The following is a 14,621-nucleotide window of genomic DNA, read 5'->3' as shown; positions in this document are numbered from 1 at the left end:
GAGAAAGCGAAGCAGTACGTTCCATCGGATCCTCTGGACATGGCGCATACTTTCTTATGTCAACGAATTAATTCATGCTTCCCGCAGAATGTTCTATTTCGCTTCGTCCAGTTTAATTCATAGAAAATTCATAAAAAAAAAACGATCTCTCGACTCAACTTTGTGTATGAAGATGCGTGCGTATGTGGAAATCGTCACGATGTATAAATATTTTGTCACTCTCACTGCAGTTATACCTTTTCCCGGGTAAAAGAGGAAAATACTCCCGTGAAAATACATTATAATCTATTTTTTAACATTATGCATTTTTTATTTATTTTTATTATTTTTTATTAGCACACGGTCTCTTCATTACGCGGATATACGAAATGATGTAAAAAAGGGGCACTTTTAATTTTAATTTATTAAAAATTGACGTATATTTTTATGAAGTTTATTTATTGATTTACATTCTCGGATTCAGCCGCTTGAGAATTATTTAATTTAACAAGATCACATCTTGCGATTTGGAGAAAAATTAAAAAACAAGCACCTACGATATCCTAAAATTTACATATATATTTACAGATGTACAATATACGCGAAAAATTTTATCAGAAAGTGCCTCTTCTACCCGCGTTATAATTAATATCGAATATAGAACGATGCGTTTATCCCGGCAATGCAAATTTGATGCATTTTAGTTAACACATTATTTATTATTCCCTCTGCAATTCGTGCAATTGCATGACTCAATCTGATCTTTGATGATGGCAATCGTGACGAATCTGTATATAGTTAAAATTTTAGCGGATAATATTCAAAATATACGGCCAGTGTGAAATTTGTTCTAAGGACAAGGAAGAAGGCAGCGATCACGATGACTTAATAATGATTTTTTTCATTAATATTGCTCGTTACATAACAGAGAAACGTTTTTAATCAAATTAATATCGATCTCTTGCGCGATTCACTTTTCTGCCCTCAGAATGTCATTCATAAAATTTTGCGTTAGTCCCCTAAAAAGACTAAGAGACCTGTAAAAATTCAAAGATTCGTTCGTGTCGTTGAGGATAATCTGAAACTCATAATTTTAACGAACTCAAAGAGCATTGACTTTTTTTAGCAAAATTTATATATATATATATATATATATATATATATATATATATATTTCGGATTTAGAGATAACAAAGATAAATAACAATCGTGAAGCACGTTAATAAGAATACATTTTTGTGAATCGGTATTCTACAAAAATTGATTTCTCATTGCTTAGAGTTAATGACTATTAGATGAATCAGTATAGGTATCGAAATCGCGCCGACCATCGTTACAATCAATCGAAGCTCAATAACACCTGTGTTGTATATGCGTCATCACATTTGAAGATCGTTCATACTGATTATAGATAACATTTTATCGCATATTAATATATCATATGTATCATACATATATATATTAATATTTCTAGTGCTCTAAATATAAATATAGATATATACATAAAAACATGAATCTATTAAAAACGATAACTTACGTAGGTAGGTGTGACTCGCTGCTTGGCGTTAGGATATATATATAGTTAGGAGAAAATTAACAAACAATAAGCAAATTGTGTATAGCTCTTGATGTACAAGATATCCCCTCCTTTTTATTTCTCTTCCGACTCTTTTCGAGATATAATTTTATTTGTGCGAAGTAGATAAAAAAAAAATAGAAGAAATGGAAGATAAACAGCCCTTCGAAGCGCTCCGTTTCTTTTTTTTTTGCGATAAACAGATTTCTCGCGCATAATATATACAAATATATATAGAAATATATATATTTATATATATAAATGTAAGATTCACGGATATGGATGATAAGAGATGATCGGATGAAAGGGGAAATGGTACATAAAATATACAGGGACCCAATATTAAAATTTACCAAGGACTCATGTCCCAATCGGTAGATTCTAAATGTTATTTCGAGCGAAACAGATTCGTTCAATCGGGTATGCTAATCGCACAGTGAAAATTTCGAGAATGTTATATGTATGATATATCAATATTTATGAATTATAATATTTTGGGATTAGAGCGACCAATATTATACTCTCATTCGGCTAAGAAATGCACAGATCTTATACGAGGATGCCGAAAGTCAAATAACTCAGAAATATGTGCACTTGTAAAATAAGTTTCTTGATATTTCCTTTCTTTTGTAGCCGCAAGCTTCGATGCGATATCGATTGCAGTCCTGTTTAAAAAACGATTGATAATTTATCTGACATTATCTGACGCTAAACGCACAGCTAAACTCCATTGCGTGAGTCGTTCCTAATTAATAATCATTATTGAACCGTTGTGGAAAACCGTCTCTGTTCAATCTTCATGAACGAGTATCGGTAGTACACAACGTTAAAGTGCGAATCGAGTGTGCGAGGAATGTGGCCTTGATCGAGGAGCAAAAAATTACGACGTAAAAGTTACGTGCGCTTTGTCGGAAAAATAGATATTGTGCGATCTCCTCTTTTAATCTTAAGAAATTGGTTTTGCCGGGGATGCGATGAAGGAGAGAGTGAGAGAAAGAGAGAGAGAGAGAGAGAGAAAGAACGGCAAGAGCGAAAACCATTCGATATTCGACGAGAGAAAAAAAAAGAGAAGCTTTGCTCTCAAACACCAAGTTTTATTATGTAAGTCGCAACGCGCGCGAGATACTGTAAATATTGCGAGATAAACCTGGCGCGGGGTTTTGCACATTTTTAGAAGAGCGTTCGCGTGTTAGGGAGTCTACGGTGATTGAAACGCGGAGGGAAGACGGAGACCCTCCCAAGTGGATCTCTCACAACATAAAATGTACAGCGCTTATATATATATATATATATATATATATATATATATATATATATATGTATATATATATATATCGGAATATAATGAATCATAGAAAAACGCGCTTTGTGAGTTAAGCGAGAGAAAGAGACGCTATAAGTCAGCATACGATAATATTATTTATTATCTCGCTGATATTGGTACATAGTCATACTGGTCTTGTAGCGTTTATAGAGAGCCATTTAACTCTGCATGCTTAACCAATTTTGTGCTCGCCGGTAAGTCCCTGAGGACCCTCCCCCGCGACGGACACTTTAATAAGGATGTAAAACTATCGATATAGAGGCGCATGTAGGTGCCTGCGATATGTGACGATCATCTTTAGAAGTTCATCGAGCCGAAACGGGACATGCAAGTTAATAACGGACTAAACACCTGGTTGTTACGAGAAAAACGACTGGAGCATCGGGACAAGGAAAGCAAAGAAAGCAGGGCGTTTTATTGTGCACACTCATCCTCTCCTAGATAATATCCCAGATTAGCGCGATAAAAATATGCCCTTTGTCACTGCTGGCTGGGCGATCGAATCGCGAGAGGAGGACCGGAGAGATGAAGTTCGCTTGATTGATCAATTAATTCGCCTGATTGCGTCGCATTAGTTGCATATGTCTGTAAGATGCGAAAGAATAAAGCATCATTTGAGCACGTGTCATTAAATTTTCTATAATCAATAGGTGAATCAATTAAAAATTTTTTTAATTATTCTCGATTTGGCAGAAAGAGAGAATTGAGACATCTTAAAACAAAAGTTTCTTTCTAATTTGGTATTTTAGTTGAATCAAACGATTCGATTTTGAAAATTGAAAAATTAATGAAAAAGATTGTCTTATATTACTTTCGACTTACTTTTGTATAAGAAAGTATATGTACTTTTATTCCCTATTTACAATTGTGAAAATTCTTATTGATATCTCTGTTATAATATATTATAATCAGAAAATTTCTCTCTTTCCTTTTAATTATAAAAAAATATTTAAAAATATATTAAATGGCATTCATTTTTTTTTCGTGTCCGAGCGTAGCACCATGAAGATCAGGCATTTTTCGAGATATCTGAATGAATTAGAGAATTTTGCAGAAAAAGAAATTTAAGAGAGAATAGACACACATCGAACAACTATAGTCGCTGATCTATTGTCTCGTACTCCAGTCGCTCGATGTACGATCATATATGAGGCGTTAAGAACTCTAGAATATAATAAAATAGCGATAACGAATCGAACGAATAAATGGATTTGATGTTTAGACGCTGCCTCCGTTATGTGCCCTGCCGCAAAGAGTAAATTAACACAGACAACCATGTACACCCACCTCCCGAGAGAGATTGATATATATATATGAGAAATAAATTCGCAACAAAATAAATTGTTCTCTTTTAACTCATCATCCACATGCTTGGAGAAGAGGAAAAGTAACAAGCTGGAATCAATTAAAAGAATTACAGATTTTTTTTATTATGCGTATATCACAAAATTATATCACCTTTATTATCCCTGAATAAGATTATAATCATCATAAAAGGTACAATATGCTTACATATTTCCAAATATGTTTCAGATATCGAACGAAAAAAAAAGTGAAAATACTTTATAGAATTCGTCGTACGTATAACTGTTAATATTTCTCCGTTTCTATCATCAGGATATATTTGTAATTGCATTTTAAAATAGAGTACAGTTCGTAATAAAATTTGTTTTTCGCCAGCTGATTTCTAACTTCGAAACTTGCCATGGGTTAATGTTCGGCCTCGAGAAAAAGCAAGATAAGATATTCACTATATATCCACCTACGAATGATTTGATAACGAAACATATATGCTCGCAAGTGTTTACGACAAATAATATACATATTTTTTTCGCAACAATACCGTCACAGGTAATTAATAACTAGAAAACAGATCTTTTTTTAATTTAAATTTATAATTTACTCATATTTATATATTATTCGTTCCAATCGTCATAATTTTATTACTTTCAACGCTATTCGTATTTAAATGTATTTGGCAAGCCCAAACGTGTAATTAATTTTACATTATTCAAATATTATTATGAAATAATGCATAAAGACATTTTTCTTTATAGCATAAATATATAATTTGACAATTTCCATGAGAATAATAACAATATTATAAATTTTCTAAATCCAAATATTATAAATTATCTAAATCAATTTGCTAAATACTATTGCTAATATTTTTACCAAGTTTAAATGACTTATGACTTATTAAAATCACAATGGTTATAATTAGTACATAAAATAAATAATAGTAAATATAGAACAATAGACTATCATTATATATACTCCTGCAATAGATTTTTTTTTGTTGTGTTTTTACTGAATATCGTAATTATTTCGATTAAAAATAATTTTAGATATTGCACATAACAAGATTAACAAGTAAAGAGCAATCGGTTATTTGTATCTCTATATGTACAATAAAAATATCAGATTGTGTAAATAATATTTTCTCTCATTCATACTCAACAAATATATATTACATAATTAAAAAATTATATGAAATAAAACTAATACAGATAAGAGGTAAGTAAACATGATCCGTAATATTAGTGGGAACAAGTTGGACTTTAATCAGACCAATCCTCCTCAGTTCTGTAAATTAATAGTATTTCTGTTAATATTTTAATATCTTTCTAAAATCAATTTACTATTCACCACCATCACCAAGCCGCTTTAAATAAAGCAAGCATATCAGACAATACTACAAATTGTTGTTTGCTATAATAAGCAACAATATATGATTATTATTATTATTATTATTATTATTATTATTATTATTATTATTATTATTATTATTATTATTATTATTATTATTATAGAAGCCTATAAAAATGAGATAAAAAGAAACAAATAACAAAAATGATAAAGGAGAATATTAAAGTTAGAAGAATTGCACTCATATAGTGTAATTGTATAGAAATTGTGCAAATGACAATATCCAATAACTCTTTTACCCATTTTCTTTTTCCACACTTGTTCATTTAAGTTCTCCATCCACAAACTATAAAAAAATTGTAGCAAATTATATGGAATATATATATATGTAAGATTTTGTATTGTATTAAATTTCATAATATAAAAATATATCAATGCAGCAGATTAATAAAACGTGAACAAGTTAATATTAAACCTATTTTAGATGATCTACAATTTATAATAGAATTAAAAAAATCTATTTATCATTTTAAGTGCTGCATGTTCTAATATATATGTATGTGTATCCTGATATGTATTCACGTATATTTCATTTCTTCAAATATGTAGTGTGTGTTACACAATATATAAAATTATAAATTCTGTCAATATTTTATCAATTATAGATCATCTAAAGTAGGCTTTATGCACAATCAGCAAATTAAGATCAAAATTTTAGGTACATATGTTTGTATAGCTATATCATATAGCCATATACAAACAATATATTTAAAAGCATGTAATTCAGCACACTTAAAGACACACATCACACGCACATAAAATAAATTAAATACTTAATATAGACCCGTGTCTAGGACGTCCGTTCTTCTCTTTTCCATGTGATTGCTCTTTGGCCGTTTTACTAATATTCAGGTTTAATTGGGCTGTCGATGCTGTAGTTGCCTCTTCGTCCGATTCTATTGGACTGATTCTGATAGCTTGGTACCACTGATTCGTCAAATCTGTCATCTGTGATTTGCAATCTTTTAGCTCCTGTTGCGTAAATCGCCTTGTGAAGAAAGGAATGAAAAATTTCAGATCCCATCTTGCAAAACCACGAATGCGTGATTGTAAGAAAGACACTTCCATTTCCTCTTCTGTAAGTTCCGACAAGTGTTCAGAATCTATAGTTTGTCCCTAAAAAAAAAAAGAAAACAATATCGTAAATCATCGGTTTATATGAAAAAGTTTTATATATAAATTATTTGTACAATTTTTTTTTTAATTACCCATTCTCTAGTTTTACTCAATGAAACTTCCTTATCCTTCTTCTTTCTCCTGCTGTTGCTCTTCTGTTTCTTTTCTGCCCTTAAAAATTTTAACAAGGGCATAGTAGAACCGCCGAATATTAAAGTCGTAAACAATACGATTATAAGCGTCGTTGTTATAATAACATGGCGCGTTTCATCACTGAAATCTAAATGAAGCGATAGTGCGTATGATATAGCACCACGCAGGCCGCTAAACCACATGATAAACATCATTTTCTTCGTGATTTGATGCTCGCGGAAACGATTAACGAGTAAGGCCAATGGAAAGATGTTGGCAGCTCTTCCAATTAGACACAAGATTAAGGACCAAACGACTAATGCTGGCTCAAACTGTCAAAATAAAAAAAGAAAATAAGAAAAAATTAAACAAAAAACTTAAAGATTTAATTGTACAATAAGCATACAGATATGATGTATTTACCCTATGTCTAAAACTAAACAATGCTAATCCCAAGTATGCAAAAACACAAGTCTCAGCTATAAAGGCTAGCGTTCGCATTGTTTGTTGCATTGTAATTTGCGTAACAGTTGATAAGTTGAAATGTGTATAGTGTGACATGACTATTCCATTGAATAGAATTGCCATGATTCCTGTAATAATAATACATTATATAACAAATAAGCATAATGATAATTATACAATAAAGAAATTTATTGTATATTTAAAAAATAAATGTTTACCTGACAATTGTATGCCTTCTGCTAAAACATATGGAGCATATGTGAACACTAACATTATGCCAAACTCTAAAGATGGATTCTTCCTCAGATCTACATGCTTTAATAGTAATGCACTTATTAAAGCAAAAACAACGCCAATTCCAGCTGATGCAAAGAACATGAGGCAAAATCGATTCAAGCCAAGTATTATAGCTTCACTGGTCGTTGCTGCATTGTTGGACTCCAAGACAGAAGTTGTCAATACAATGGAAATAGCATCATTCAAAATCGATTCTCCAAAGACCAACATATTCAAGACTGGATCGACATCAAGAGCATGAAAAATTGCAACCGTGGCCACAGGATCCACTGCCGATATCAGCGATCCAAATGCAAAACTCTCGACAAAACTGAGCTTATACGCTACTTGCGCCAAACCTAGCAAATATATCCCGGCACCGATGACAAACGCAGAGATAGCCGTTCCAAAAATGGCAAATACTAAAATACTGCCAATGTTTTGAAAGAAATTTCCCTTATGCAAATTGTATCCCGATTCGAATATAATGGGCGGAAGTAGAACCAGGAAAAACGCAGTAGGCGAGAAAGCCTCCTCTTTTCTCCAGTTGGCTATATTCTGATGCGACATAAGATTTATAATCATGCCAATTGCAGCTCCCAAGAAGACGATTACTACTGATTCGGGAAGGTACTTGAAATTGGTCTGCAGCATCAGATGTATCAATAATATTCCCAGTGCTAAGACACACAATACGAAGAATATGGACATCGAGCTGTTATGCTCTTCCTCAGCGGAACCCTTATCAGGAAGGACCGGTTCCGCTGGGGCAACTGTGGTTGTGCTAGTGTTCGTTGTGTTGACAGCATCTGGACTCTGCGATGATATGGAGATGACCGTTGCATTCTTATCGTTGACAGAACTCGGCGATATCGTACCGATCTTCTCAGTCGTCCCATCGTTGATAACATTGGTGTATACAATCGAATTAACAGATGTGACAGGAGATTTTACAGTAGAGGTTGAAGTAATGTTGTGATTATCGATGTTTGTACTGTTTGTGATTCGCGTTGTGCTAGACAAATTTGCCGAAATACTGACATTTGTCGTGACATTTAAAATATTCGGACTGTTCGTCACCGCGACTGTAATTTTATTATCAGTGACATTCTCATTTTTGAGGTTAATCGTCTCGATCCCATGCGACACATGTCGCGATATGTTATATAATAATAAAATCCCGACGATGAGGCTCCACTTGCGCAACAATACGAAATGTACTTGAAACGCTCGCAACATCTTTCAACGGTGAGGCATTATTTCACAGGTAGCAGAAGTCAAACACGCAGTTTTCTTTTTCGTCTTGCGAATATTTTGCTAGAGCTCGGTCGCGTGACAGTGTGACGTCGCGAGAATTGACATTTACTAGTGGATTAGATGGGCGCGTTCCATTTAACAATTGCAACGTTCACGGTATCATTTCGTCCTTGTTGTTCATCGAAAGTTGAACAAAGACAGATGACGCTCGCGATCATTGCGATCGTTAAGTGGAACGCGCCCGATTGGTCAGTCAAATTTTGGTAACATTAAACGAAACGCACTCGAAATACATTTACTTGCGTCAGCCTGTATATGAGTGAGAAAAGTCCCCAGAATTTTTCATTAAACTTGGAATAATTAAAAATACTTTTTTAGCACATTTTTAGAAATATTATATTTATTCCATTTATATATTATGTTTATTTATTTTTAAAGATTCATTGGTATACTCCCATGCTAATCCCGTGCGACCGATTTCTGCTGGTTGCACAAGATCTTCACCTAATCTTTGTTCAATACCCTTCCAGGATCTCTCTTGTAAATATTGAGCTCCAGCCTTACCAATGGCAATAGTACCTGATGAAAGAATTGCTATGCTAATCACTATAATATAGCTATAAAATTAAACTTAAAGTTGTTGAACTATTTGCACCAAAAAAAATGTAAAGAACTTATTGTAAAAAAAGATATAATTTTAGAGAATTGCAGTTTTTCTTAGAGTGTTTTAGATTTTTGAATAAATTTCTTTCAATAAACCGGATATGTCTACCTGATGAACGAATTGTCAAAGCATTCATTTGATCTGTACATGAAGTATCATCCTCACAGTTTCTGATACTGCTATTAATAAGGGAAATGTCCGAGTCAGTTGATGACTTAAAATTGATATAATGAGAGCCACCAGGCAATATCTGCCGAAAGTCCATAAAATATTGCAGGCAAAACTCCCTTGCAGTATTAAATGCCAATTCAACTTCGTATGGCGTAAGCATGGGTTTTAAAAAATCCCTCGAGTCAAATACTTCGTTCTCTGGGCAAGCTATTACAACAAAAGCATCAATCTGTAATAAAAATCGAAAATATATTAATATAATTGTGTACAAAAAAGTCCAGTCAAATATCTCTTTTTCATTGTATCATATAGTTTGACTTACTTCTGGAAAATTTGCAAGTTTAGCAGGATTAATTTTTCCTACGCTAAGAATGTAAGATTTCTTATTTTTTTGTTTAAGAATCTTTTTCACTGTGCTTATAGCTGTCAAATATTCTTTAATGCCTAATGTAGCCACTACAATTCCCACAACTTTGGCATCCTTCAACTTCTCTACTAAAAACCTTCTTCGTCTTAGCCAGGGTGTATTCAGTGCTTCAAATTCACGAATTTTACGATTTGCAAAAGAATACCATCTTTTAACAGGTATACTCATTGCTAATATTGAGAAAGTTTTTCCTTCCTCTCCCAAAAAAAACCCTTCGTAATCCTGTATGTTATATCCATTTTCTAATGTATAGTTTCTGCCTAAGACAGTTGAGGCACTGGTTGTTTTTGCATCAATATATTCGATGTTTGATATACAATTTAATTTAGACAAAATTAAATGTTTGTATACAGGTTTCAATATATCATATACATGTTCTGTAAAATTAATATATACAATGTGTTTTATATCTCTATTAACTATACACAAGAATAGTTTTATCTTTTTTTTTTTTTAATATCTTGAACATTTACCAATTTTATGCGCGTATGCCACATCATAGAAAAATAAAATTTTCTTTGAGAAATCTGAGAAGATTCGTTTAAATTCATTACAAAGTTCTGTTGTATCAAATTGCTCTTTTGGCAAAATATGTAAAACTGGTAATCGAGCGGTAGGATTAAGGCAGGCATGTCCAAAATGTATTATACCATCTGCATTAATATGTTGAGCTGCAATTTCATCAACGCAACAGCTACCACAAGTTGTATCCCCTAAGATATATACTTTCTGTCCTATACTTTTTTCCAAATGTAGTGCAACTTCTATAGAATCTGGTAATAAACTATCTGGAAATTGTAGACATACCTGTAAGAATAAATTACAGCACCATATAAACACTTTTTAATAATAGAATAATTTATGTTTACTCTATTGCTATTTTTAATAATAATTATAATTGCTCATATCATATGTGTGTGTGTGTGTATATATATATGTCATAAATTAACCTAATTTTATCTGTCATTTAAGCAATCTCAAAATGCTTATCATTATATTACAGATCTTTAAAGATAATCGTCTATTTAAAATAAGTATTTTGTGTTTATAATGGATTAAAAAATTACTCTAAGGAAACAACTCTAAGGAAAAAGAAAGATTATTTAGCAAGCGACATTGTCAACATGTATAACCTCAATTTTTAAATGTAAGAAAGAAAAGAATCTTTATATATAAAAAATTAAATCTTTTAAAAAAGTCTTTAACTATGGTTTTATTAATATATGTATGAAATATATTTAAAAACGTATATGGTGCTTTCAAACCTGTTTTAACGTATTCGTCTGGATCCACTGAACACACTTTTCTACATCATATGCAGAATACACAAACTCCATCTTGAAATATGAGATCAGTTTCAGATTTCAGCGCCGTTTGCTTTCGGATATGATATGAGTTAACTAAAACCGGTCACGTGACAAGAGAGTGTTTCGTTTGACATGCTTTCAAGATTCTTTGCCCTGATTGGTCCATTAAACGCTTCGAAGCAAAAATAGCGTTAAATCGAATATATATATATTATATATATATATATATATAAGAAGCGCGTTTCACTTAATGATCGCGACGCTCGCGAGCATCATCTGTCTTTGTTTAACTTTTGGTGAATGACAAGAATGAATTAATACCGTGAGCGTCGCGGACGTTAAGTGGAACGCACTCAAGGAGTATGAAGTAGGCGCTATATTGAAAATATTATACACGAACATGTTAAATACGGACCTATAAATAAATGTATATTATATATATATATATATATATATATATATATATATATATATGAATATATACATTCATATATATGTCTGTATATTTTTGATTGAGTTTGAAATGTGATTATACACTACACACTACACATTATACTTTCGTGCTTTTTAAATATTTTCTCTGAAAAAACATACAAAACATGTTTTTTTAAATATATTTTTATATAATTATTGTTTTATTTTTAATGCATGCAAAAAATAAAAGAAATATAATTATTTTTAGTGGACATTCTTATATATCTTTTCTACTCACCTAAATTAAGAATATATATATAAGATGTAATGTATGTATGTATATGTATGTGTGTGTGTGTGTGTGTGTGTACATACACTTTGCGAAAAAAAGAATATGTAAGTAAGAAAAAAAATGTAACTAGAAAAGATTTTTTATATGGAATATTTATAGTACTGTGATTGAAATGTATCATATTTATATATTGGAAAAATTAAACTTATCAAAATTATATTTCTTTTGTTTCTTGATTCTTACGCATTGTTATTGTTGATATTCAGTATCAAGAATATTAGTCCAATAAAAAATATCCAATGAAAAAGAGTACTTATATAAAATAATAAAATGGTAACAATTTATACATATATGATGCATGGAATTTTTTATCGGCTTTAAAAAGTTGTACACTTTTAAAAATATACAATATCGTTTTTTTTATGCATAATTGTTCTCCTGCAAGATACGAATTATGTATAAGATTTATCATTTGATCACTTATTCGTATACTATCTTACGTATCATGCTTGTGTCTCTCAAATTTCATTATTATTATATTCCATTTGTTGTTCTTTTGTACAAGACATATGATCCTGCGATATATAAAGATAATGCACTATGTTACATAAAAATAACGATACTCTTTTTGGGTATACTGACAACAATTAAAATAAAATGTCCTTTAAATTATATTTATATATATTATCACTGTGTGTGTATGTGTACCATTTATCTTCACTCTCGTCAGCGGTTGTATTGTTAGTAACAATTTGTTACATATCGTTGTTAATGCATAATAGATGCAACTTGCAAAATATGTGATATTCGCTCAAACGCAGCACACAGATAGGGATATAAGATAATGTACTCTATATACGTACTCGTGAAATATCGGCAATTTATTAGGCTCAAAAGAATTTTAGTATATCCAAATTTTTAAATCTGTGAAGAATTCTTATTAAGTCACGATTGCCGTCGAGAGTGTAATTGAACATTATGTATGTACAAACGATTATTATTTCTTACTGTAATACATTACATAGTTTTGCTTGTTTTCTCTGTATATACGTCAGTCTTGGATTGCTTTTGCCAGAAAACGCTTCATTTCCACTATGCATAGAGAGTCGTTCTTGATATATGTAGAAAAAGAATATGTAAGCGCGCGAGTTCACATAATAAAACTTTATCTACAAAATATTATCGCCCCGTTTTTTCCAGTATTGTAAAAGAATCTCTTAAAAATCGGAATAATCTCAGGTCTCGATTTTCTCATAATTTTAGGACATGTATATAAATTGCATTTTGCACATAAAACAAAGAATAAAAATCTGATATATATTAATAAATATTAATATATTAATATATATAAGGTATATCTGACGCTGATTAATTTTGAGAAAATTATTTTGCCTTTCTCAAAGAATCCAACAATCATTGCATTATTATTCTTTTTCCACACATGCACTCTCCAACATCCATCAATTGCTCACATATGTATCGCGATGCCAAATAAGAAAAAAATGTCGTGAAATACTATATTACTATTTAGAAACAATTTGTTTCTTTGATTTTGCGTCATAACATTGAGACTGTATATATATCATAAATAGAAATCAATCTAAATACCCATAAAAATTGTATGTTCCCTTTTTTTTTGCATATACAAGATAATTTGTTATTGGTGATACAAACACAATTTTGGAAAAAAAGGTAAATCTATATACATGAAAAAATAAGTTAAATATACAAAATAAAGATACTTCAATAAAATATTTTATTCTACATTTTCATAAAAGCTTTATTTCTGAAAAATAAAACCTAAAATTAAAGAATTTTATTCAACATTCTCGACATTTTTCATATCATGGAATTTTATTTTTTTTTTTATGTGGAATTATTATTTTACTCTTTCCTTTTTCCCATTGTATCATCGATAACATCTTTTAAATACATTTGCATTTCACATTTTTATGATCTTATATATCAGTCTCTTATGCTCTTTTCTTTTTGTTTCTCACTTTTTTCTCACTGTCATTTCCAATGATGATGCGTTGTTAATTAATAGTAATAATAATAATAATTCTGAGAATAAATCTCAATAACAATAATACAAATAATAGTCACAATAATAATATTAATAATATACCTTAAAAACACGTATGTACAATATTCACCGACCCATTTTTAAGTATCAATAAGATTCTTTTACAAGTACTACCAATAAAGTGGAATAAGTAGCTTTAAATAATTACTTTTTACAAAATTACATTACAAAGTGGCATATTGTAAAATCTGAGCGAGTCATCTATCTAATCTATTCACATGTACAGCTGCTGCTATAATTAGATTTACGCGGTGGCTTTATTACAGCTAGACTACTGGAAAGTATACATGTTTGTATATTAGGAATAATTATTGCCATTGCAAAAACAATCTTTGATAAATTAAAATGTTCAATATATATATATATATATATATATATATATATATATATATATGTATGTATGTATATATGTATATGTATGCATAT

At 30.8% G+C, this 14,621-nt stretch overlaps 2 protein-coding genes across 5 annotated transcripts; both read right to left on the bottom strand.

Annotated features, from left to right (window-relative positions):
• Nucleotides 1-4,284: 4,284 nt before the first annotated feature.
• On the bottom strand, nucleotides 4,285-8,942 carry LOC126853361 (sodium/hydrogen exchanger 8). 4 transcript variants are annotated; one of them, XM_050599015.1, is made up of 5 exons: nucleotides 7,520-8,942; nucleotides 7,260-7,429; nucleotides 6,797-7,168; nucleotides 6,362-6,704; nucleotides 4,285-5,465 (listed from the first exon to the last, which is right to left on the bottom strand). In XM_050599015.1, the coding sequence occupies exons 1-5, from the start codon at nucleotides 8,814-8,816 to the stop codon at nucleotides 5,350-5,352; spliced, it is 2,298 nt and encodes a 765-aa protein (XP_050454972.1). In that variant the 5' UTR covers nucleotides 8,817-8,942; the 3' UTR covers nucleotides 4,285-5,349. The 4 variants fall into 4 exon arrangements, with proteins under 4 accessions (XP_050454972.1, XP_050454971.1, XP_050454974.1 ...); XM_050599014.1 differs by having other exon boundaries at nucleotides 4,285-5,874; nucleotides 6,373-6,704; XM_050599017.1 differs by having other exon boundaries at nucleotides 6,373-6,704; nucleotides 7,520-8,941.
• A 262-nt stretch (nucleotides 8,943-9,204) lies between these two features.
• LOC126853372 (2-(3-amino-3-carboxypropyl)histidine synthase subunit 2) lies at nucleotides 9,205-11,438 on the bottom strand. The gene is made up of 5 exons (XM_050599035.1): nucleotides 11,362-11,438; nucleotides 10,747-10,903; nucleotides 9,992-10,473; nucleotides 9,607-9,898; nucleotides 9,205-9,413 (listed from the first exon to the last, which is right to left on the bottom strand). Exons 1-5 carry the CDS (start codon nucleotides 11,431-11,433, stop codon nucleotides 9,244-9,246), a joined length of 1,173 nt encoding a protein of 390 aa, XP_050454992.1. The 5' UTR covers nucleotides 11,434-11,438; the 3' UTR covers nucleotides 9,205-9,243.
• Nucleotides 11,439-14,621: the final 3,183 nt, after the last annotated feature.

This window comes from Cataglyphis hispanica, chromosome 12 (assembly GCF_021464435.1).
Source record: "Cataglyphis hispanica isolate Lineage 1 chromosome 12, ULB_Chis1_1.0, whole genome shotgun sequence".
NCBI classification, from domain to species: Eukaryota; Metazoa; Arthropoda; class Insecta; order Hymenoptera; family Formicidae; genus Cataglyphis; species Cataglyphis hispanica.
Note: the sequence above shows the minus strand (reverse complement) of the source record. Positions and strands in the feature narration are given on the sequence as shown.

What these genes read in the sequence shown, in the direction of transcription:
- LOC126853361 (XM_050599014.1), bottom strand. Translation starts at nt 8,816, where the DNA reads ATGTTGCGAGCGTTTCAAGTACATTTCGTATTGTTGCGCAAGTGGAGC. An exon ending in TGTTTAGTTTTAGACATAGG is followed by an intron (nt 7,169 to 7,259) that starts GTAAATACATCA and finishes TTATTTTGACAG; the next exon opens with TTTGAGCCAGCATTAGTCGT. An exon ending in AACGGACGTCCTAGACACGG is followed by an intron (nt 5,875 to 6,372) that starts GTCTATATTAAG and finishes ATTTTTTTATAG; the next exon opens with TTTGTGGATGGAGAACTTAA.
- LOC126853372 (XM_050599035.1), bottom strand. Translation starts at nt 11,433, where the DNA reads ATGGAGTTTGTGTATTCTGCATATGATGTAGAAAAGTGTGTTCAGTGG. An exon ending in AGACGAATACGTTAAAACAG is followed by an intron (nt 10,904 to 11,361) that starts GTTTGAAAGCAC and finishes TTATTCTTACAG; the next exon opens with GTATGTCTACAATTTCCAGA. An exon ending in TTTGACAATTCGTTCATCAG is followed by an intron (nt 9,414 to 9,606) that starts GTAGACATATCC and finishes TTCTTTCATCAG; the next exon opens with GTACTATTGCCATTGGTAAG.